Genomic DNA, 25,539 nt, shown 5'->3' with positions numbered 1-25,539 from the left:
TCTATTCTTAATTTTTTGAGGAGCCTCTATGCTGTTTTCCATTGTGGCTGTACCAATATACGTTCCTGCCAACAGTGTCCGAGGGTTCCCTTTTCTCCACATTCTCTCCAACACTTGTCATTTTTTGTCTTCTTGATAATAGTTTAGGCAAGTTTTAAATTTCTTAACATACTGTTGCTCACTACATTTATATTATATTTGATAATCCTTTGTCAATTTTAATATTATTATGGAAAACTGATGTCACAGTTTTCGGGGGGACTTATGATGTAAAGTCTGGGAAGTACACTTTACTGCTTTGAGTCTTGCTTCCCATACCTGAGTGGCAAAGCTTCTCAAGGACAGGGATTTGTCTGTTACTTTTTCTATCCCTTCCATCAGGGATGTATTGAACGTTTCTTGCATGTACAAGTGAATGAAGGAGAACATAAAAGCTATTAGTGAAATCAAAAGACCTGGACATAAAAGAGTATGAATTTACAGTTCTATTTCCTAATTAATGTAGCATACATTGTCAGATATTTTTTTTTCACTGCCACAAATCCTTTTCTTGTTTTTCCAATTTAATCTGTAATATACTCTCAAAGAGGACTTGAATTTTGGTCTGGTTTACTTTCTTTGGCTTATAACCGTTAACCCTTTCTAAAAATTTAATATTATTTTATACTTACACCTTTAATAAATGTTTTACTCATTAATAAATGTAAAGGCAGCATAGTGTAAGTGAGCCAAAGAACACAGATTCTGGAGCCAGGTTGCCTGGGTTCAAAGTCCAGATCAGTCACATGCTGCTTGTCTGACCCTGGACAAGTATTCAGATTTCCCTGGAACTATTTTCCCATCTGTAAAATGCGGATGATAATAGTACCTATGTCATAGGGTTTTTACAAAGATTAAATGAGTTAATATAAGTACTTAGAATAGTGCCTGGTTCACAATATACACTATTTAAGTTGTTTCTATTATTATGTATAGATGTACTCTTGTTACTTTGATCTCAGACATACAGATAGAACTATACAAGTCCTATTTAACATTTTAATTAAAAAAGAAGAAAGGAAAAATAGCTTAAGCCTATTTTAACATTTACTAAGGAAATAAAATTTACTTAGTAAATTTCTGTAAAAGTCATAGAAATACAATGATCTACCTGATGTAAGTATTAAAGGTGGAACTTAGTTAATGACTAGGGATAACTTGATTTGGACGCTTATGTGAAGTAATGTCGGGTTGTGTTTTTTGATAGGCATTTTTCTAAGACCATAGCAAGGTATTTGAAAATAGAATCTGCAGTGTCTTCCTATATTTCAGAGAAGTTTGAATCCATAAACTTAAACAATAGTTTTTTGAGATCCATTAGGAACTAGGGGCTTTTAGAGAACTGTTACAGTTTTTCTTATATATTTGTTAAACATTTTAATCTTTTTTTATTTGGAAAGGAAGAGAAAACATTGATGGAGAAGAATAAAATAAAGCACAAATCGTGACTTTAGATTTACTGGAATAATTCATTCATGCCTTCACTAAATAAATATTTATTGAGCACCAGCTCTGTGCCTTGTGTTTGTGAAGGGTTCTGGGGATATGATGATATGCATACCTTGTAATAATATAACCATACTTTATGAATGAATACTAGATACCTATGGAGAATAGTAGGTTATTTCCATTGCTTCTCTGTTATCTCCCATAAGAAAAAAATTTAAGTGGACTTTCCCTGACCTCGGGGGGTTGTTAAAAGTACCTGCAGAGAAAGGCCAGAAACTTTGTGGAAGCGTGTAGGAGCCATGATTGTAACCATCAAGAACTGTATAGGATAGTCCTTACCTGATTCTGGTAGAGTAGGTGGGGTTTAGTTATGGGATTTATTTGATATAAAAACTGCCAGCCTAGTGTCAGTCTGTTAATCTATATTGACTTAACAAACAAACAGACAAAAAAACTAGAGCCAAGTATGAACATTTTAGGTGATTTGTTGGAATGTAGGTAATTAGTACGATAAGGAAGTAAATAGGATAATATAAGATATGAGAACAGAGGAAAAATATGTTGGGAAGAATAAGTTAAATAAATTTAGAAACAATTATTAAAGCTAGAGATTCTGCATTTAATTTTTTTTAATGTACTTTGAACTTAATTAAATGTTTGTTTTTTTGTTTGTTTTGTTTTGTAAAGATTTCATTGGGGAAGGGGAACAGGAATTTATTGGGGAACAGTGTGTACTTCCAGGACTTTTTTCCAAGTCAAGTTGTTGTCCTTTCAATCTTAGTTGTGGAGGGTGCAGTTCAGCTCCAGGTCCAGTTGCCGTTGCTAGTTGCAGGGGGCGCAGCCCACCATCCCTTGCGGGAGTCGAGGAATCGAACTGGCAACCTTGTGGTTGAGAGGACGCGCTCCAACCAACTAGCCATCCAGGAGGCAGCTCAGCTCAAGGTGCCGTGTTCAATCTTAGTTGCAGGGGGCAGAGCCCACCATCCCTTGTGGGACTCGAGGAATTGAACCGGCAACCTTGTGGTTGTGAGCCCACTGGTCCATGTGGGAATCGAACCGGCAGCCTTCGGAGTTAGGAGCGTGGAGCTCTAACCGCCTGAGCCACCGGGCCGGCCCTGCATTTAATTTTTATTTCTCTTTTATTTGGGTTAAGTACTAATAAAGTTATATTTTTAAAATAAAATCCTTTTTTAAAGGAAACCACTGAAGTTCTTTGTGATAACTGTTTCCATAGTTAAGCAAGGGAAATATTCTTGTCTTTTAAATAGGTATTAAAACTTACATGCAAATGAAGAAAATCAGTTGAAAGTCACCGTTAACATGAAAGTGACATTTTTACATAGTGAAAATTGCATTTTCTGTTCATCCTTTCTGAGGTTTATAGAAGGAGAATGCCAGTGTTGAAGGGATCTAAATTTTGTAATTATTTAAAGTAATAGTATACTTTGGAAGAATGCAGTATAATACATATTCATCTAATTCTTGTGTATTTAGTTTTGATAAACAGTAGCTTAAAATGGGGAGGGCATTTTCACTGGAGTTGGCAAACTTTTTCTGTAAAGTACCAGATAGCAAATATTTTAGGTTTTGTGAGCTATGTAGTCTTTGTCACAAGTTTTCAAGTCTGCCATTGTAGCATAAAAGCAGTCACAGACAATATATATGCAAACAAAGGAGTATGGCTTTGTTTGCTATACTACAAAAACAGGCCACAGACTAGATTTGGACCAGAGTTTGCCTGTCCCTATAGAACTACAAGGAAATATAGGGGCATGCTGCACTTTTTTTTTTTTTCAATTTTCATTTTTTCACCTTATTTTAATAAGTGTAAAGTACAAAAGAATGCTCAAATACAAAACTGCGGAAGCATTGCCATACAGGTAATATCACGCTTCTGAAACAGAACTGTTGCTATTATTTGATTTGCTGAAAAAGTTCATTAGCTGGTTTAAGACAGTTCATATTTTTGTATTAAAGGAAGCTAAGGTGTTTCATTATGAAATTATGGAAGTACAGATGTTTGAAAGTTCAAAGATCCCAAGTACAAGTTCACAGCCTGTACCTATTATTACAACTTTATTCAAGATATCAACAGGATATCTCAAGCAGTAGATTTCTGGAGATTTTTTTTCTTTTTAATCCTATTCTCTGCTTTCCAATTTTTTTTTTTTAAATAGATTACTATTTTGTCTTTTGTATCTATATTTCATAATTTAAAGAAGAGTGTACTAACATTTTGTACAGCTTCATACATCACTTTTCTAGCCAATAAAGTGAAGTTTTCAAGTTTTATTATCTGCTAAATATCTCCCTTAGGTATGCCAGATTTTCCTTCATTTGATTTATCATGCTTATTACTGAAAAGCATTGTTAAGCACCCATGTCGTGTGGGTGGTATTGCTAACATATATTTGGGGATTAGAACATTTTGTTTTTATAGAAAAACAATCTATTTCATATTTCAGTTAAAGTAAGTTTTTCTTCATCGACAGTTCAGTTACTATAATTTAAATGTTATGGGGAAAAAATCTGTTTATCGGTTGTAATAACTTTATAGCCAGCTGTTCTTTAGGCATAATAATGTGGAAAAGAATGTGGTCTTTTTTTTTAAAAGTGTCAGCTACAGATTTAAAGATTTAGTAGCTAAATGTAACTAGAAAAATGGTATGGATACTCTTGTGATAGTTTCATGCTCCAACTCCCATAGATCATTATTGATACGTAATAGCTTTTCTGTTAGTGCATTCACTAAAATAGAACCTGAAGACTGAAAACTGATAACCAGATTTGTTTCTTCCTATGGCTCGCACTTTCTTCTATTAAAAGGAACCAGGCATCTTTGTACCACTTTCAGTATGTCTTATTCTGAAGAGCAGCAGTGTTCCAAAAGGACACCCTCGGCAAGAAGTAAATCTGAACTGAATTTAGATCTCTGTCACAGATATTCTTATTTGTCTGTTTTATATGTAGAGACTTTTTTTTTTTTTAAATTTATTGGGGAATATTGGGGAACAGTGTGTTTCTCCAGGGCCCATCAGCTCCAAGTCATCCTTCAATCTAGTTGTGGTGGGTGCAGCTCACTGGCCCACATGGGAATCGAACCAGCAACCCTGTTGTTCAGAGCTTGCGCTCTAACCAACTGCGCCATCTGGCTGCCCTATATGTAGAGACTTCTGAAGCCTGAACGGAAAACCTTTTTATTTCTCCTGTGAATATTCAGATACCTGATGAAAAGAAGCAAGCATATAAATAACTGATTTGGAGCCAAAGGGAGACATGTCTCAAGTGAGCCTTGGAACAGGGTAGAGTAAATTCTGAGTCTTTAGAGGGGATCAAGAGTTAATCTGATTTATGAGAAATGATATCTTTTGTATTTAAGAATCTTTCCTCAGAATGCTGAACTGAGAGCTAGTTTTGATGAGGAGAATTTGGAAGGACCGTAAAAGGAGACTAAGGATCTTTGAAAACAAACTGCAGTTTGACTAACATTTATCTGTTCGTAGGACTGGAGCATGTTTATTAGATGATTTTGTTTCCTGCACTTTGAAATATAAATAGATCTTTTATATTTTTCTCTCTGAAAATTAGGGATATATGAAGAGGTGAGAGGAACAAAATTAAATTGCTTTTAGACTTAGCTTAGCTGCTGGTTTTGCCCCTGTTTTGGATTAATGGTCTTCAGTGCACATGTGTAATGTTGGCAAGTGGAAAACATGTAAAGTGTCAGTGGGTTTTTTTTTTTGTTTTTTGTTTTAAATGATGACCTTTAGAGCTAATGGTAACATTGATTTGAGGAGTTTCAAAAGAAGAGGGCTCTGTGTATAGATTTGTGTTAGGGTTCTCCAGAGAAAACAGAACCAATGGGATATATGTAGATGTGTATATAGGAGTTTTATTACAGGAATTGGCTCATGTAGTTATGGAGGCCCAGAAATCCCACGATCTGCCACCTGCAAGCTGGAGAACCTGGAAAGCCAGTGGCGTAATTCAGTTCAAGTCCAAAGGTCTAAGAATTGGGGTAGGTGGGGAAGGGTGGTGGTGATGGTGTGAGTTCCTGTCTGAGTCCTAAGGCCTGAGAACCAGGAGAGCCAGTGTCCTAGCGCAGGAGTCCATGGATGGCTCAGCTCTCATCGAGTGAGTGAACTCACCCTTCCTCTACCTGTTTGTTCTGTGTAGGCCTGTAACGGATTAGGGAATGCCCTTCCCCGGTGATAAAGACAGTCTTCTTTACTCAGTCTGCTGATTCAGGTGCTAATCTCTTCTGGAGACACCCTTAAAATACACCCAGAAATAATGTTTCACCAGCTCTCTGGGCATCACCCCCTTAGCCCAGTCAAATTGATACATAAAATTAATCACATGAAAGTCGGGACTCGAACAGATATTTATATGTCCATGTTTATAGCAGCAGCATTCTTAATAGTCAAAAGTTGGAAGTATCCCAAATTCCCATCAATGGATGAATAAACAAAATGTGGGATGTACACACAATGGGATATTCTTCAGCCTTAAAAAAGGAAGGAAATTCTGACACATGCTTCACCATGGATGAATCTTGAGGACATTATGCTAAGTAAAATAAGCCAGTCACAAAAGGACAAATGTTGTATGATTCACTTATAGGAGGCACAAGGAGTCGCCAGATCCATAGAGACAGAAAGTAGAATGGTGGTTGTCCCAGGAGCTGGAGGGGGAGGGAGATGGAGAGTTACAGGGAAGTGTGTAGAGTTTCAGTTTTGTAAGATGAACCCTGTCTAGACATTAGGTACCGTGTTTTCCCAAAAATAAGACCTAGCCAGGCAATCAGCTCTAATGCATCTTTTGGAGCAAAAATTAGTATAAGTCTTATAGTAAAATAAGTCCGGGTCTTATACTAATTTTTGCTCCAAAAGACGCATTAGAGCTGATTGTCCTGCTAGGTCTTATTTTTGGGGAAACACGGTACCTAATGTCTAGACAGGGCTCAATTTAGGAAACTTTAGGACGAGCTGCTCACTCAAAGAGGTGCCCGGCTTTTGACCACTGTCAGAACAGAACAGGCCCACAATGCCTCACTCATGTTACCTTTCCTTCCCCTATTCTGGTTTATCCATTAGCAGCTTGGAGAACTTGCTGATGGGAACTGTATTCTCATTGTGGCTTACTATGAGGATTATAATTCTCAGTACAGTGACTACGTTTCTGACTTACAGTGAATCCGAAATATCTGTGATGGTGAGCCAGCCCCCGCTCCTTGCCTACTTAGATTTTCTGGGGAAATGAGGGTTTGACCTCATGAGTGTCTTGTGTTCTTGCCTCTGTAGCATAGGCTGTAGAACAGGGGTGTCCAAACTGTGGCCCGCGGGCCAACTGCGGCTTGCAATCCATTGTTAATTTGCCCGCAGCAAATTCCAAAAATATATTTAGTTTACTTAAATAAACCAGGTGAGGCAATACGTACTTCACCTCGAGTGAGTGGCCCGGCTGTTTGTGTAGTTTACCGCATATGGCCCTTGGTGAAAAACGTTGAAAAAAGTTTGGACATCCCTGCTGTAGAACTTCCTAAAGAGCGTTCCACAATTACTACTTGGGTTTAAAACGAGTGGTATCAGGGGCGGCTGGTTAGCCTCAGTTGGTAAGAGCGCGGTGCTGGTAACACCAGGGTTGCTGGTTCGATCCCCGCATGGGCTAGGGCCACTGTGAGCTGTCCCTCCTTTAAAAAAACAAACCAAACAAAAATTAGTGGTCTTGTCCTTAATTTTTTCTTTTCAGTGTAACTTCCAAATAAATATACACGTTGAAGAATAGATTTGAAAATACAGACAAAATCAAAAGAGCTGTAATTCCATGAAATTAATTACAAAAACTTACAGTGTTGATTTTTCTGTTTCATTTGTATGTGTTTGAATATATTTTTATATTTATTGCTTCATACTATGTGTGTCTAACTATGTATTTTGAATATCTTGTAAGGATTTCAGGGTTTAAGTATTAGGTAGGTGCAAAAGTAATTGCGGTTTAAAAGACATAATTGCAAAAACCGCAATTACTTTTACACCAACCTAATGTTTGTTGCTTTGATATGAAATGGCCATAAAATGATGGAAAACCATCTACTTTTTATTTATGTAGTTTGTATAAGGTTTTCAATACAGTTTTAAGGAAATAATGCTTTAAACCTTGTAACTGAACCCAGTTTGGAATTAACACAGTAATAGGCTATCCAGGCAACTGTATTTACAAGAGTGTTCTCATGCAAACTTGTTAATAAATTGGTACATGTGCTGTTAGAAACCCATTAATTTGGTTGTGTTCATTTGAAGTGACAGTTTCTAAATTCTTTTCCTTTGAGTTTTTCAAAATGTTTTACTTCAGAATCTTATTTTTGGAAAAACAAACAAAAAAAGAATAGTAATCAGAAAATGAGAGGAAGGGTGCTATGTCAACCATTTAAATGTGTACCGTATTACTATGGATTAATTTTGTACCTTTTTGAAATTTATTATTTTTTTTGCGGTTGCCAGAAACCTCAGCTTCCAACTTTAGACTTGTGTATGTATGTTTTCAACAAGTAAACAGAGATGCATTTTTTTCATTTGCAATTGTAACATAAACTTTTTATTCTCTAGAAATTTCAGCAACAGAGTAATCTTTAGTCATTTTCTGAATGCTGATCATACAGTTACCATTCACTTCCTGAGGGAGGGAGATTTGTAATAATGAATGGCAGCGTACCAGGCCTTTGCATGTTGCTTCCTCAGCATAAAATAGTAACTAAGTCTTGCTATCTCAGCATAATGTCCTACTGAGGAATTTTGTTAGCTTAACAGACCAAGGAGAAGTACATATCTGGTGGAATACTTTTAAAACAAATAAATAATGAAGTTTCATCAATAAATAACTCGTTTTTAGCAGCTGTCTCCTTTACTTTTTATTTCTTAAAATATTCTGTGGACTGGGAAAGCAGTTACCTGGCTCACATTATATTTGTGTTAGTGCTGCTCTAGATGCACAGGAAACCGGAAGAGAGGAGCATCTTAAAGAGAAAGTGATTTTTGAACCAGCTCCTTATGGTTTTATATGTGGTTTACTGGTCAGTGGTTGGGGACAGGATATCCCAGACAGAGAGATGGAAGAAAAGATTTGTAGGTAATTGGGAGAAAGGAATAGCATGACATTGATAGAAGTGTGAGTAATATGGGGGTTTGGAGCAAAGAATGTAATTAAGAGAAGGTCAATAAATGAGGCAGAAAAGATTTTTTGGGGCTGGAGTGATCAAGAGCCTTAAGTTCTCTGCTACGATATTTGAACAACTATTTATAGTCAGTGAAATATTTATTGATGTTTGCAAGCAGGTGAATAACAAGATCAGATTTGTGCTTTTAGAGAATAACTATTGGTACTTGGAAGGATCAGTTGGACAAGGTGAAGATAGGGAGGCAGCCGTCTTTCAGCAAGAAGACCTGGACCAAGGTGGTTATCCTGGGGTAAGAGTGGAAGAAATTGAAGATATGTTAGAAGGAAGATTAGTAGAACTTTGTTGGAGTAAAGAGAAGAGACACAAGATGACTTTGAGATTTCTGATTGAATAGTTTCTGATGCTATTATTTGAACTGGTGAATGTGCAAGAGCATGTTACGGGTAAGAGTTGAGCCAGAGGATATAATGAGTTTGACAACTGATAAGAGGATCCATGCTAGTAGGTCTTTCAAAATACATGTCTGTCATTCAGAGCGGTGAGTTGGATGTTTGAGCGAGACGGAGAGGGAAGGGGGATTGATTTTACTGAAGCAGTGGGATTAGCTAAAATTTCCCAAGGAGACTGTCCAAACAGGAGTAGGGAATTAATTTTAGTATGTGGATTTCATGGTAGCTTTTAAAAGTAATTCTCATTCAGGAACATATTGAGTGCTTAGTATGTGCAAGTGCTATACTAGGCACTGAATATGAAGGGATATACAAGGCAAACATTTCTGCCTTAAAGATAATCAGTTCTAGAGGGAAAGGCAGACAAGTAAATCTGGGATTGTACTACAGTGGAATAAGGACCACGATGAGCTAGAGAGTCCTCAGGCTGTGGGAGGAGATTCCTGTGAGGGCGTAACAGAAAATGGCACTGGAGAAGTGGGCTTGATCTTGCAGGGGAAACTTGTTGTTTGTTCTTTTTTGGCAAATCTTTTTACTTTTGATAAACTTCCTAATTGTGCACACTACATATGTGTTGGTCACTTTTACGCAGGGCTTCTCACTGTAGTGTCTGTCAGTTCTTTTCTGTCCACCTTCTAGGTACAGATAGTCTTTAGCTACCAGTGATGTTAGTTGATAGCATGGCACGGCTGCAGTGTTGTCAGTTGGCAGCTATTACTGCAAGTTGGTAGCACAGAAATGACTTCATCAGACTGTGTTATGGCTTCCCACAGATAAGGGTTTGGCAGGCCTCACAGCTTTCCTCCTTGGGACCCGCCTTACTATTGTCTGTGTCAGGGGAGGAGGCAGAAATGGTGACAGACCTGTGCTGGTGTGAAGCGGATGTTCAGGTGGTTGGCTAAGGTGATCAAAGGAGGAGAAGAGGACAGAAACGGGGAAAGATGAGGGGCTAAAAAAGTTTCAGTGTGTAAATAAAAGGTATCAAATCCTATAGGAGTTGAGTAACCCTGAGTTTCAATAACTAGAAAACCACCTGGAAGAAAACCAGTGAGGAAAAGCATTTATATACCATGAAAATAATATCAGAGCTTCTCACAATACGGACCCCCTTAGCTACCAGTTATCTTTCATTATCGACAGGCTGCTTTTCATTTCTTTGTGTTATGTCGGCTAAAACCAGGTTTTGAGTGTGCTTGGCGTGCCCTTCACCACTTCTCTTGTCTCACTGGGCCTCCTCCTGCTCTTCTTTACAGATCCAGTTAAACCTGTGCTGTGAACCTCTTCTGAACACAGCTACACTCTTCTCCCAGTGTAATGCCGCTGTGTGTGCACGTGATTGTATGTCACGTGCGCATGTATGTGCACACGTATGTATGTGCGCACACATGTATGTGCGTGCAGTACACATGTGTGTATGTGTATGTGCACGAGTGTGTACACATATGTGCGCACATATGTATGTGTGCGTGTGTATGTGTGTGCGCGTGTATGTGCGTGCGCACTCGCGCAGTCTCCTGCACACACATCTCTGTAGCACTTGGCTCAGGCCATTGGAATCTTTTTTTTTTTTTTTTTAACCTGTCTCTTCCTCTCTATACTAGGCTGTTAGCATCTTGAGGACAGGAACTGTCTTCTTTTCACCTCCCACCTGTCTCATAATTAGTTCTTAAATGTTAGCTAAATAAGTAAATCATAGGAAAACATCAGTATACTTTGGGGCATACAGCTTGCAATCTCAGTGCAGTCATGCTTTAAGATATGACCATTAGAATTTGTGAGTTTTTGTATTTTAAAATTAGTAAACAAAGGTTAATATGTTTTTTTCCCCCCTAAAATTTGGCTTCAAATGAAAAGACTGCTTTTTGGAAGCTTACATTTTCCATTTGAAATTGATATATAATTTTCAGTAGTGAAACTAAAACATTTTAGTCCTCTTTTAACTGAATATTGGCTTGTTGACAATTTTTTTCTTTTTGTCCTCTATTCTGTTAACTGGCTCAATGTTACAATAATTGGCAATTATGTTTAAGCTGGTAAATTATCAATGGCACGTAACTGTCTTTTTTCCGTATGAATTGAAATAGAATTTAAAAAATAATTTAAATTTTGAGTTGGAGTCTGATGCTTTGGTAAATTTTTTCCCCCGTAAATCGAAATCAAAGGTATGATTATAGGCTGTAGGGACTTACATTAATTATTCAGTAATAAAAGTGTGATTCCTCCTTTATAGTAAGGTGGATATCTGAGTATTAATACTGAGTAGCATATGCTAATTAAGAAACACAAGGTGTAGCTCCTTAGTTAATACGTATTCTTTCATTCTCTGAAGTTTTAGAAGCAGTTCTTGAACTATGTAATGTCAAAGGTATAAAGAGGAGAAATCAATATTTTTTGGTATAAAAATATATTTTTTGGTATATGTATTCTTTCATCCTCTGAAGTTTATTTTAGAAGCATTTCTTGAACTACGTAATGTCAAAGGTAAAAAGAGGAGAAATCTCAATATTTTTGGGTATTAAAAAAGGTACAATCTAAGTTTAAAGTTACCTTCTTTATATAGGATTCCCCAGTTTTTCCTTTCTGTGAATATTGGGAGGACTGTTTTAGTCTATGTATAGATAAAGTAGAACAGGCCAAGTCTTTTTTTAAATATAAAATTGGGTCATGTGCAGAGGTACTAGTCCCAATTTAGTTGTTAATTAACAACAGATATGGCCTATAAAATCAAGTTTTTTTCTTTGTTCTCCTTTTAAAGATTCTTTTTTTGGTGTGAAAGATCCACTTATTTTTGTTGGTGTTAATCTATGAACAAGGTTGTTCAGTTTAAGTGCATAATACTTAAGTTTTATAAATATTAGAAAACTAATTTTTACTTGATTTATATATTAGAAATACTTCTTTTTGTGGCTTTTTCTTTTAACTCTTCCTTTGGCTTACCTGCAGAATAAGAAGCAACTGGTGGTATGGACTTCAGAATTGTCTTTAAATATTTACATTTCTAATAATGCAAATTTATTGAGCCGGGGGACCAGTTTCCCTAAGTCCATTCAGGAAGATTGAGTCTTTTAGTGTCTTCCGAGCAATAGTATACATAAAAATCCCATAAAAAATACAGATTACTGACTACTACCCTCCCCCTCTCACTGTCCACTCCCAGTAACTCTGGGATATGACCCAAAAATTTTAATAAGCACACCTAGATGAGTCTTACATAGGTGATCCGTTGACCACTCCATAAGAAACACTAGTTTTTAAATAGTGTTAATACTATTGATGTCACTTGTGTGAGTCAGTGGACTAGGCACGTGCCCCAGATTCTTATCCTCATCGAACTCTAAAGGTAATAATTCTCATTGTAATAAAATTGGGGAATAAAGCACATAGAAAAAAATCATGCATAGTCCCATTATCCAGGGAACACTGATAATATTTTAGGTTTGTTTTCTTTATACTTTAAAAATTTTAGTTGGAATTTAATGGGAAGCAGTTTTCTATTCTGCTTTTCTCACTAATCTCAATTTTTTTATCATGTTATTAAAAAATCACTAGCACTTTTAGTGCTCATATATTAGATCGTTATTTACCTAATCATTCCCTTTGGATGTTTAGATTGTTCCTAATTTATTTCAAATAAATAACATTGTGGGAATAAACATCTTTGTGGGAAACATTTTTTCCTATATCTAAGGACTTCGCCCCCACCCCAACCTTTGCTAAGGGTCCTAAAAATATTTTTAAAAGTTTTTCAAACATACTGCCAAACTGTTTTCTAAAAAAGTTTCGCTAATTAAAATAACCAGCAGTAAACTAAAGTTGTTATGTGGCACCTTTACCAGCATTGAGTGTGTTTGTTAAAAAACACCATAGTTTTTGTTGACTAGACAAAATGATGTATAATTACTTAACCGTCCTCTGTTGTAATTAATATGTTTTGTGCATATGTAAAAATTAGTTTGATATTTTATGCTAAGTATTTTTTTCTACCAAGAATTTATGTTGCCAGTAGTTCTTGCGGAAAATCGGTAGTGATCAGTTCCTTTCAATTTTTCTCAACGGTTTGAGCCATTGATAATAAACATGGACAATTTCTTTTTGCCAGAGATGAGAGTATTAACAAGAAGAGTCCTCTTCCATTTCTTTTCACATACTTTGGAAATTGGAAGTTTAGACTGGTTTTAAGTATGGAGGTAAATTCATTAAGTAAATAAAGAGGCCAGAGATGCTCGTAAACATTGTGCAGTGTGGGACGGCCTCCCATGGCAAAGAGTGATCTGTCCCAAAATGCTGGTGGTGCCGAGGCTGAGAAATCCTGTCGTAAAAGGAAAGATATCTCATGTTTTATTTAATTTTAATTTATAAACGTTATGCCAGTTGGAACATAAATATTTCAAATTTTTCACAGGCAACGACACCTCCAAATCAAGGACGTCCAGATTCTCCCGTCTACGCTAATCTACAAGAACTGAAAATATCCCAGTCTGCTCTCCCTCCGCTTCCTGGGAGCCCCGCAGTTCAGATTAATGGAGAATGGGAAACTCATAAAGATAGTTCAGGGCGTTATTATTACTATAACAGAGGAACACAGGAAAGAACATGGAAACCCCCTCGATGGACTCGAGATTCGAACACCAGCAAAGGAGATTGCCAGAGTCCAGGAGACCAAGAGGTATGAATCAGGGAACCTCCCAGTGAGTTACCAAACTTTCTCTCTTCCTTATTCAGAGACAGAAGGATTAATAGGTTTGTATCTTGGTATTGAAATGGTAGAACACTTGAATTCTCTAAGATACTAAATCTTCTTTCCAGGTTTTATTGTATTATTGCTATATTACTTCCTAATCTCTAACCTAGTAGGCAATAGCTAACCCTGTAGTGTGTTTACTAGTTCCAGAATTAACTGGATTAAAGTTGCCTGGTGCCAGTGGTTTCCCTCATATGCTAATGTGCTAGAAGATACTAATTCAGTCATTGTTATTGCCCAAGCATGACATTTTTTAGAAAAAGAAGGAAAGAAAATGTATGACGTGACTTAGCCAGATACATAAAAACAGTTATTTAACCGATTAACTGGTTAAAACGAACACTTTTCTCTATTGATTTGGTATGGCCACCAAGCTACTTCTCTTTTTTTGTCATTCAGAGATACAACATCACCCTTTATCTATATGTAAGGAAAATAAGTATAATTTCTTTGCTGTAAATGGACCATCCTGTAACTGACAATTCACTCTAAAATCATTCTTTTCTCTAACAAGTGTTTATGCTATCACCCCCGTGCTCCCTTGGTTTCACCTTTCTCCACACTTCTGCCAGGGGGGGGGGTAGTGCCATGAATTGGCCACAGCTATATTTTGAGAAACACTCATCTCAGAGTTCTGTGGAGATTCCTTGAGACAGATTAGAATGTGCAGGAGAAGCTTGGGTAGGACTGATAGAGTGGTGGTAAGTCCTGCTGTTTAATGCACTGGGGCCCTCACCTGCATAGGACACTCAGCTCTTACAAAAAGCAGCTGGCTTCTACAGTAAATACAGTACTCCAGTTAGGTAGGAGCTGGAAAAATCAGGTGACACTTCCTGTATTTAGCAGAATGTAAAAGCTTTTTGTAGTTAATAATCCCTTATTTTCCAGTTGGCTACTTATATCTTTGGTTTGGTGGTAACTTGTACTTTTAGTGTTCAAGAATGAGATTGCGAATAGTGAGAGAAATTGTTTCTAGTTATTATAAGAAAAGTGTTAGGAAAGTTATTTGAATTATAGACCTAGAAAGAGTTGAAAATAATTACCCCATGTAGCAACAATGAAGTAAAATCTCACAATTTGGGAGAATTGGGGAAAGGGCTAAATTAAAAGAATAAAGGAATTTAAAGTATACACAGAAACTTTTAACAGGTTTCTTAGCTTTCTATTTCAATAACTAAATGAAAGTGATTTATATATCAGAGTCTCAACTTATACTACTACTGTATTTCCCCGAAAGTAAGACCTAGCCGGACCATCAGCTCTAATGTGTCTTTTGGTGCAAAAATTAATATAAGACCAGGTCTTCTATAATATAATACAATATAAGACCCGGTCTTATATTATTTTTTGCTCCAAAAGACGCATTAGAGCTGATGGTCCGGCTAGGTCTTATTTTCGGGAAAACACGGTAATCTCTGCACAAATTGTATAAAAATAGTTATTTCCAAAGTGGCTGGAGCACATCTTCCAGTAACTTCTTGAGAAAGGTTGCACATGGGAGGTAAAATTGAGACTACCTGTGAAAATGTCTATATTCTTGCTCTCATATTTAATTGCTAGTTTGCCTGACTATAGAATTCTAGGTTGGAAATCATTTTTTCTCATAATAGCAAAAAGCGTTTGAACTTCTTCACTTAATGGCAGTCTAGGTCAGCTGCTTGTTGGGGAGTCCCCAATGTTAGAACCATTAGGTCTTTCCTTTTAGACTAATAAGAGTTTTGACAGAAGTCTTAAAATCTTCTGTCTGGAGAGTAAGGGCTGCCAGGGTCTTGGTGGTTGGCATTCAGTTTTCATGTAATCCCTTAGTTTTCCCTCTTTCTGTTTTTACCAATTTTGCCTGTTGTCTTCCAACTCAGAATCTTACTGTTTGTCCCTCTTGAGAGGGAATAAATACCTGTCCTTCTTCTGAGATAAGGGAGGATGCAGCTAACAGCCAGGTGTGGAGAAGGGGATTCTGGCGATTTTAATCCTCATTTTATTAGGTCGGTGGAAAAGTAATTGCTGTTTTAGCAATTATTTTTAACCTTTTAAACTGCAGTTACTTTTGCACCAACCGAATAGTACCCCTACCTTTACTGCCAGTTCTTGGAATACCTAATGCTGTCAGTTCCTGAGCCACTTGAAGATTCTTCTCTATAAATTTGTTGGGTTTCATCTGTCCCCCACAACTCCACTCCCCACCTCCACCAGTTTATATTCTGCTTTCCTGTTTATCTGCTTTTCGGCTTCCAGAGTTTGTGACTATTGTCTCTTCTTCTGTTCTCCCTCTTCTTGGTTTGGGCCTTTTAAAGCATATCTCACGTTTTATTTTAGTGGGGTTTGAGAGGGAGCAAGTTTTCACTTTTTCATCTTAACTTAGAAGCTTATTATTGTTACCCTAGAACAAAGGTTCTCAACTGGGGACAGTTTTGCCTCCAGGGAAAGTGGGGGCATTAGACAATGTGGAGACATTTTTGATTGTTAGAACTTGGGGTGTGCTACTGGCATCTAGTGGATGGAGGCCATAGATGCTGTTGAGCACCCCGGGATACACAGACAGCTCCCACAGCAGAGAATTCTCTGACCCTAAATGTCCTGGGGCAGCTGTTGAGAAACCCTGCCTTAGAAATTTTAACAGGCATAAACTCAGAGTCTAAAGTTATTATTTTCTTGCTCCTTTAAAGCGACACAAGAACTATACATGCTGTTGTGCTGTTGTTGTCTTATATCTTATTTCTATTTTTAGTCCCCTTATTGTTGTACATGGTGACTCTTATAATCCTCATATTTACCACTTTGTTTTATCACATTTCTTTATGCAAATTAGATTATCTTGGATAACTTTTAAGTACATACTTAAAAAATTTCCTTAATGAGGCTCTGTTAGTGGTAGAATCTTAGATTTTATCTGGAAATTTATTTATCTGGAAATTTATTTAAATTGAATGTTTGTTTGTTTTTTCCCTAGTTTATTGAAGATTTTGTTCTCATGTTTTCAGGCTTCCATTATTGATGATGAAAATTCAACTGTCAGTTTGATTGTCTTTCCTTTAAGGGTGGCTTGTCTCTTCTTACTGGTAGTTTTTAAGGTCTGTCTATAATTTCACTATTATGTGATCAGGTGAAGCTGTCTTTCATATTTCCTGCTTTGTTGGGACCTCTAAATTTGAGGAGTCCTATCTTTGATCAGTTCTGGAGAATTCTTGGTCATTATGTATATATTTTCTGTCCCATTTTTTCTTGAGAGGAAAGAAAAAATGGAACATTGAGTAGATGAATGTTTAATCTGCTTATTCTGTTTGTCATGTCTCTTGATTTCCCTTACATTTAAAAATTTTATCTGTGTCTCTCTGCTTCATTCTCAGTAATTTCCAGATTTGGCTCCTGTTCACGATTTTTCTGTTCATCTTCATTTTTATTTGATGTTAAACCAATCCTTGAATTTTAAAATAGATTCTAGTTTTTTATTTGTTTGGGGGAGCTTTCCCATCTTATTACTTTGAAAAGTTTTAAACCTACAAAAAACTAGAAAGAACAGTATAGTGAGCATCCAGACAGCCTTCATGTAGATCTACTAGTTGTTAATATTTTGCCACATTTCCTTTATTTCTCTACACCCTCCAGTAATTTTTTTCTGAACCATTTGAAGCAGACAGCATAATTATTTTATTCTCTTGAGTATACAGACATTTTTCAACAAAACCATTTTTTTTGGTGAAAAATATATTTATCACGCACACAAAAATTTAAAGCTGGTGTATTATTTAATACATGGTTAATATTCTGTGCTTTTCACTTGTCAAGTAATATCCTTTATAGTTTTTTCCCTGCAGTGAAGGATCATATATTGCTTTTATTTGTCCTACCTTTCTTTAGTCTTATTTTATATTTTATTTCTTGATAATTCTAGTACATAATTTCTTTGAGAGTCTGATTATGCTGTCTGTTTTTCTGCTGTCACTCATGGTGTGTGTCACTTCATGCATGCGTGTGTGTATGTGTGTGTGTTAATGTGAGATTATAGTTCTTGGAAATTCATATGTAGGAAGTCTTGAATGCTGGGGATGGAGGCTTGTTTCTTCAGAGAACGTTTGCTTTTGTTTCTGCCAGGTGCCTAGGCAAACTAGTATCCTACGAACATTTGAAACTAAATTTTCAGCTTTAGTTTTTACAGACTGCTTTGCTTACATAGTAGTAATTTGTATTGCATGAAGATGGGCTTATGATTAGGGAATTCCCCAATTTCCCCTGATTATTGGGGAAGAGTCCTATGATTTCCTTGGTGTGGAATAAAGGGACAAATTTTTTTCTGGTTCACCCATAATCTGCAGGTATAATTCTTTGGTGTTCTAGTTCTGTACTGTGGGGTATTCCTTTAGAATCCCTGCCTTTGGTGGTCCTGAGTCCTTTTCCCTAATGCTTCTGCACGACCTTGAAAACTAACATTCTGATTTGCAGTTTGGCAAATGCCAAGGAGAAAGCTGGTCTTTTCATAGTGTTTTTTTTTTTCTGGATTCTTGCTCCTAGTTATTAGTTTTTGACCTCTGAGTATTTTTGACTAACCTCCTGCTCATTAATGGTTTAATATTTTTTTTTAATGTAATACTCATATATATTAACTATTTCACCCAGATGATCAGTTGGGTACCTACCTGTCTTTCTTCTACAAATGGAACATCTGTATAGCCCCCTCATATATTTACTAGGCCACATTTGCTGCAGGATATGTACCCCAAAGTTACTGAGCCAGGTACCCTGCTGACTGTAGTTATTTAGGATAGAACAGTTAACAATTGGAGAATACTTGCCAAAAACAATCTTAGTTTTTATTCAGTTGCCATTAAATGGCTCTTTTCCAGCAGGTAAATATCAAGATCTGAAAGCTACTTCTGGTTCTATAGTATAATAAAACATGTCGAGATATTGGAGGTTACTTTCCATGGGATAAGGGAACGTCTTTACTGCTCAGAAATTGGGAAATTACAGTGAGCATATTGTCAACTAGAGAGTCATATTTATGAAAAAATGATTTAGTGTTTCTTAAATTAATTTTACTAGTTAGATTGCCTTCTTTTATTGTGTTCCTAAAAGACTTGATTGTACTTCTCCTTCCGGAGCTTACCTTTTAAGTGGTCTCAATGAAATAAAAACAAACTCCTGATTTTTAAATTAGGCTTTCCATGTTTCAAAAACAGTACTGTTATCAAAACATGTATGGGTCACTTTGTACAAGGCTTCTGCAGTATTGTCTATGCCAGTCTGTGAACAGACTAACATTAGGCTGCTTCCATCTTTAAGTTACATTTAGAATCTGCCCATTTTAGTGTTTCAGACCAAATTATAGTGGTAGGAAATACAGTCTGCTTAAGATTTAGTTGCAGAAACTGTTTTACCTAAAAGTGACCTTGGAAGGGTCTTTTGCACATGAGAGTTAACTTAGTATTTATTTATTGAATGAATGAAGTCTAAGTGCTGCCAGCACATTGCTGCTTAGTCATATTATGGTGCCTCTCATTTGAAAAAGCAGAAATTGTTCAATTTTCTTAAGCTTCTTATTTGCTTCTCTTTTATATCTGGAGTATATTATGCTTTCTTAAAGTGTGCCTGAATTATTTTTATACTGAATTTCTTAATCTCTCTGTATTGTGCTTGAATTTTCTCAATATTATTTTTTCTTGTTTTGAAGTTTAGTTTTCAGCTGTCTTTAGTAAGCATTTGGCTGGGTGAGTTAGGAAAGCTTGACAGTAAATTAGAACATAAAATACAGTGTTACAAAGCTAGTATCTTTTCTCTCCCCACCCCACATACTTTATAAAATAGTTCAAGATATATTTATCGCCCTGTTGTTTGCCAGGCGTTTGAGTCGGAGTTGGTGATACATAGGTGAGTGAGAACTTGCAAGATGCTCAGTCCATTGACATGTCCTTGTCACTTACTTTGCTTACACATAGGTGTGTATATACACACACACCTCTTCTTTTTTAACCTAATTTCAGTTCAAAAGCAGCATTAAATACGAGGTAGCATTTTATCTCAGCCTGAAAACATTGTTTTCCATTTTATCATGGTGAACTTTTTTAGGGTTGCATTAATTTGGTTAAACAACTATTATTAATTTCACCTCAGCACTTATAGTGTACCATTTAAAAGACTAAATAATTTGTTTTGAAAATATTCAAATATATTCAAGATATCTTAGTACTTATAGCCAAATAAAGTTGATCTCTTAGATTTTTAACTGCTACATATTTACATTATTCAAAGAAGAAAAATCCTTATGTTTCTGACTATTTATAGCTTCTTTCATCAGAAGAAAACTACCACAGCATTTGTTACAGCCAGTCAGATAGTCAGTGTGGTTCTCCTCCAAGGGGTTGGTCAGAAGAGTTGGATGAACGTGGGCATACCTTATATACCAGTGACTATACTAATGAAAAGGTACATTCTTTTTTTCTCATCTAGTTTTCTTGGCTGTAACCTCTCGTAAAACCGTTGTGTACTGAAACTTTAGTTGTATTTTAAAAACTCATGAAAATATTATTCTTTGTAATTCTGTAATCATGTCACTTGATAACATGAAAACACAGTATAACTACTGATTCATGGTTTTAAACTGCTTATAATTTGTGATTTTTGTGGTGTTACAACCCACTTAAGACAGACTTTTTTAAGAGTAGAGCTGTTGAGTATCATTCTTTTTAGACTTCTTCAATAAACATATTTCTTTATACAGTCATCCCTCTGTATCTTAAGGGGATTTGCTCCAGGTCCCCCTTCTCCCCTCCTCTGCAGACATGATTATCTAAGGATGCTCGAATCCCTTATATGGTGTAGTGTTTGCATATAGGCTACAGCAGGGAGTGCCTACACCTCACTTTATTGTGGATTCAGTGTGTAGTGCTCAGCGCAGGACGAATCCAAGTTTTGCTTTTTGGAACTTTATGGGAATTTTTTTTTTTTTAATTTTCGATCCACAGTTGGTTAACTCTGTGGATGAAACTCACAGATGGGAAGGACTGACTATATTTCTTGGGGAATGTATTTTTGGGGATGGTTTTCTCAACGTGCAATTATGATATACCACCTTACTTTCTATACTCCTTTTTCTTTTATAACCAAATTATGTAAAACAAAAACCATGAATCTAGTATTTTATGATTAATTAACTAGTTTGGGAATGCATATTAAAATATTTATTTGTGTATTATATCTCGTATCATCAGAGAAGGTAACTGGTTGGCTGTGTTGGTTTAGAGAATAGGCACTTGGGAATGAATGGAAGTTGGCCTTTACCTCTCATTTCTCCTTCAATTATTTGACACTAGAACATAAGAAAACAGCAGTATTCATATGTTTTACAATCAAGATCATATGTTTGTATTAGCAATACTTGGTCTTTTCCTTCTCATAGGCCCTGTATTATATTTTATAAAGTAGTTTTGTTTTTACTGTTATTTAAATCATATTGAGTGAGATGTGTTGGCTACATGAAGTTTGACTTAAATTTTTCAGTAGTTTTATACTTAAAGATTGAAGAAAACCCTCTTTTGTTAATTTCTCAACCCTGTTTTCAGGGTGGGTGTTATCACTGCGTATGTTATGCATGTATACTTTATGTTCTATATTTCTTATGTTGTTAAGTTGTGCTTGAACCATACCTTGACTTTGGAGGAAAGAGAGGGAAAATAAACTTACATGTAATACGGAGTTTATTTATTCTTACCAAACTTAAAATGCAAGGTTGTTAATTTTTTTTTTTTGCAGTTTTCTTGAGCATGTAGAATAAAATTTGTAAGAATAATATATAATATCTCTGGTTGTAAGTCTAAACTTACTTTTATTTAAGTTGAAAAAATAACACCTCTTCTATTTTTTATAGTGGCTCAAGCATGTTGATGATCAAGGTAGACAATATTACTACAGTGCCGATGGATCTAGGTCGGAATGGGAATTGCCAAAGGTAATGAATTGTAACAGTGAATCTCTATTTAAAAATAGTAGATGAAATAATATGAAAATGGTTTCAACAGATTTATTTTTATAATTTTATTCAACTTGTGAAAAGCAACAAGACTAATTTTTTTAGAATCCATTGAGAATCCTTTGACTGGCTAAATTTTTCTAAAATGTGCATTATCTTTGCTACACAGGATTGATTATTCCTATTCAAAAATACTTTTGATATAACTTGAAATTGGTTTTTCTTTATTCCTGGAAATAAACATTCCCTTCAGTGCCAATAATGCTATCTTATATCTAGTTATCGTGAATAGATTGAATTTTCGAGATGAAATTGGCCTTATATTTAATCTGTATTTTTAAAAGGAAAGCAGCTCAGTATTCAAGTTTATTCTCTTACGTAAATGTGTGTTATAATTCAGTCAATTATTGGCTGAGATAGGCAGCATGTGGTGATCAGATCTTCTAGGGTATCACTAGATATCTTTTCAGACGAGTACACCAGGGTTGAGTTTAAATGATATCTGAGCAATCATTAAATTTTTAATTGGTCCACTATTTTAATATTTTAGAAAACAACTATAATTAGCAGACATATCTGTGGTATCAGTTATCAGATAGACTTTAGTTTTGGAAGAAATTATTTCCCCCCAAATAAGTCAATTTAAAGAAAAATACGTAGTATAAAGAAAATTGTGTAGTATAAATACACATGGGTATAGAAAAAACATCACTAGGTATTGTTACTAAATTGACTGAGGGTTGGAAAACACGAATCTAATAAACTAGTGTAAATGGTGGTTTCTTGCTATGTGAGTGTTATTTGGCCTTTAATTATTTTATGAAATTATAAGGCTCGATACTAGTAGAATAAAATATACTACCTATAGTTGATTTCTAAGAACACCCCTTATGAATCTTTTGAGCCAGTACCAAAACAGCTCCATTATAACTGACAGCTTTTAAAAATGTTATGATCTCAAGGAACAGTGTAGGTTGCTGCGGTGGAAACTTGGTGGGGGTTGAAAGGAGAGGGGATAAAGGAAATACTGGATCTTTTGGTTAATTTGGCTATCAAATAGTACAGCCCTAGATTTTTCTTGTAGTTAGAAAATTCTTGTCAGATCTTCAAATAAACATTTTTGACACTTTATTACGCATTTTACATAGGTACTTTGTTTTTTGCATAGCTCACCAGAAAAAAACTTGAATATTTTTAACCTCTTTGTTGTTTAACTTCTTTCTAAATTAGAAGTCATATTAAAATGTACATTTAGACAATATTTTTTTAAAATACTATTTATAGCTTAATATATTGGTGTAAATGAAGATAATTTTTATATTTTAATCATAAAAGCTGCCACATGCAGAGAGTTGTGACGATATTATTACATTGTGGGTTTTTAAATAATTTTTTTAAAGAGTTAATTTTTTTAGAGTAGTTATAGGTTTACAACAAAATTGAGAGGAAGGTTCAGCGATTTCTCACAAGCTCCTGCCCCACACATGCATTAGCCTTCCCCATTTTCAACATCTCACCAGAGTGGTACATTTTTACCAAGAATGAACCTACATTGATACATCATAATCACTCCAGTCCAGTTTACCTTAGGGTTCACTCTTGGTTTTGAACATACTATGGGTTTGGACAACAGTGTAATGAAATCATTATATCATTATAATATCATACGGAGTATTTTTATTGCCCTAAAAAGCCTTTGTTCTCTGTCTATTCACTGCCTCCCCCTTACCCAGCAACCACTGATCTGTTTATTGTTTCCATAGTTTTGTTACATTGTGTTTTTACTTAAAGGTAACCATAAAATAGTACCAAGAAAGAAGAAAGATCCAAATAAAAATATATTTAAAAAGTGCCGTAAATTGCCCCTCACACATTTCAGGATTGAGAGTTTTACGTTATTACTCTTTAAAATTATGCAATATGATACAGTAAAACATTTGTGGGGTTTTCTGTTTTCGTCATTATTGTATTTTTGAATCTGATTCTGAAGATAAAACCGTATTTACCCTTTAAACATTGGAGTTGTGCTGAGCATTCAGAACCCTATAGGATTCTTACTTTATGAACCACAGCGTACCAGTTGAGTGACACTCTAGCAACAGTTTTTGTTGTTGTTGTTTTTTGTATGTTGTTTTCCAGAAATTGAATATGAAGTGACCTAACTTTATTTTTTCAAATTTAATTGTCTCTCAATAAAACTTTTAAGTGAGAAATTAATATGCCAAGCTTAATATGGCTGTTCCAAACTTTTAGGAGAAAAGCGAGATTAACATAATAAGATTAACATGATTTTTGTTTTTTAAATGTACCAAGAAGTTGAAGAATATATCAAGTATCACTTTTCGAAACTGGTACCAGTAGTCTTTTTCTCAGAGAATTGCTATAGGAAGTACTTGAAACAGTAGGGAAATGATAACTGAAAAAAACTTGCAACTTCAGGAATGAGGAAATAATGGGATGAGAAGGGCAAATATCTGAGACTTTTGTCCTGAATTTTAAAATTATGTTTGCCATTCAAAACAAAAATTATGACAGTTCTAAAGTGTAGTTACTCATTGTGTGCAGACATATTTAAGACAACTATTTTATAAAGCGGGGGAGAGTAACGTGATGTAACTGTTGGTAAGGTTTCCATGTTTCACTTGAAGTAGTGAAATGCTGATACTGGTTGACTGATAATATTAAGTATGTAAATTGTAATTCCTAGAATAAGTGCTAAAAAACTGTAGCAAAAGGTAGTCCCAGGAAACTACAGACAAGAAACTACTGATTTACTTACGATGGTTTGACTTAACAATTTTTTGACTTTACAGTGGTGCAAAAGTGATTGGCATTCAGTAGAAACCATACTTCAGATTTTGAATTTTGATCTTTCCCCCGGCTAACAATACGAGTACAGTACTCTCTCATAACGCTGGGCAGCGGCTATGAACTGCAGCTCCCACTCAGGCACATGATCACGAGGGTAAACAACCAATACTCTACAATGTTTTTTGGATATTGTGTTCAGAGAACGCGTAAGGTAGGCTAGGCTAAGCTAGGATGTTTGGTAGGGTAGGTGTATTGAATGCATTTTTGACTTACGATGATTTTTTTGGGGGGGACTGAGCCCCATTCTAAGTTAGGGCATGTCTGTATAGATAAATTAAAATATGGTAGTAAAAACTGCTCAAGTAACCTACAGGAACGCAGAAGAAGAGAAACAGGAATGTAAACAGAACAGAAAACAAATAGTAAAATGGCAAACTTTAGCGTATTAGGTTGATGCAAAAGTAATTGCGGTTTTTGCAATTATTTTTAACCTTTTAAACCAAAATTACTTTTGCACCAACCTAATATAAACAATTACATTAAATGTAAATGTTCTAAACCCACCTGTTAAAAGATTTTCAGAATGCATTAAAAAAAACCTGTGACCCAACTACCTTATTTCCCTGAAAATAAGACCTAGTTGGAGAATCAGCTCTAATGTGTCCTTTGGAGCAAAAATTAATATAGACCTGATCTTATTTTACTATAATATAAGACCGGGTATAATATAATATGATATGATATGATATACTATAAATCAGGTCTTATATTAATTTTTGCTCCAGAAGACGCGTTAGAGCTGATTGTCCGGCTAGGTCTTATTTTCAGGGAAACAGGGTATATGCTTCTACAAGAAAATCACTTTAAATATAATAATATATTACATTATACTAAAGGTTACTTATCAAATAAT

At 35.5% G+C, this 25,539-nt stretch overlaps 1 protein-coding gene across 8 annotated transcripts in view; it reads left to right on the top strand.

Moving 5' to 3' along the window:
• ARHGAP12 (Rho GTPase activating protein 12) overlaps window positions 1–25,539 on the top strand; it is a 159,210-nt gene that overhangs the window by 38,004 nt on the left and 95,667 nt on the right. For 5 of the 8 annotated variants that reach the window (XM_033106069.1, XM_033106068.1, XM_033106067.1 and 2 more), the window contains exons 4-6: window positions 13,517–13,780; window positions 20,132–20,272; window positions 21,714–21,794. In XM_033106069.1, the coding sequence (XP_032961960.1) occupies window positions 13,517–13,780; window positions 20,132–20,272; window positions 21,714–21,794 (486 nt within the window). The remainder of the gene's footprint in view (window positions 1–13,516; window positions 13,781–20,131; window positions 20,273–21,713; window positions 21,795–25,539) is intronic. The other 3 variants (XM_033106072.1, XM_033106071.1, XM_033106070.1) reach the window with 1 other exon arrangement.

The sequence above is a fragment of the Rhinolophus ferrumequinum genome, chromosome 5 (assembly GCF_004115265.2).
Source record: "Rhinolophus ferrumequinum isolate MPI-CBG mRhiFer1 chromosome 5, mRhiFer1_v1.p, whole genome shotgun sequence".
Classification (NCBI taxonomy): Eukaryota; Metazoa; Chordata; class Mammalia; order Chiroptera; family Rhinolophidae; genus Rhinolophus; species Rhinolophus ferrumequinum.
The sequence above is the reverse complement of the archived record's forward strand: the minus strand, read 5'-3'. Positions and strand labels throughout refer to the sequence as shown.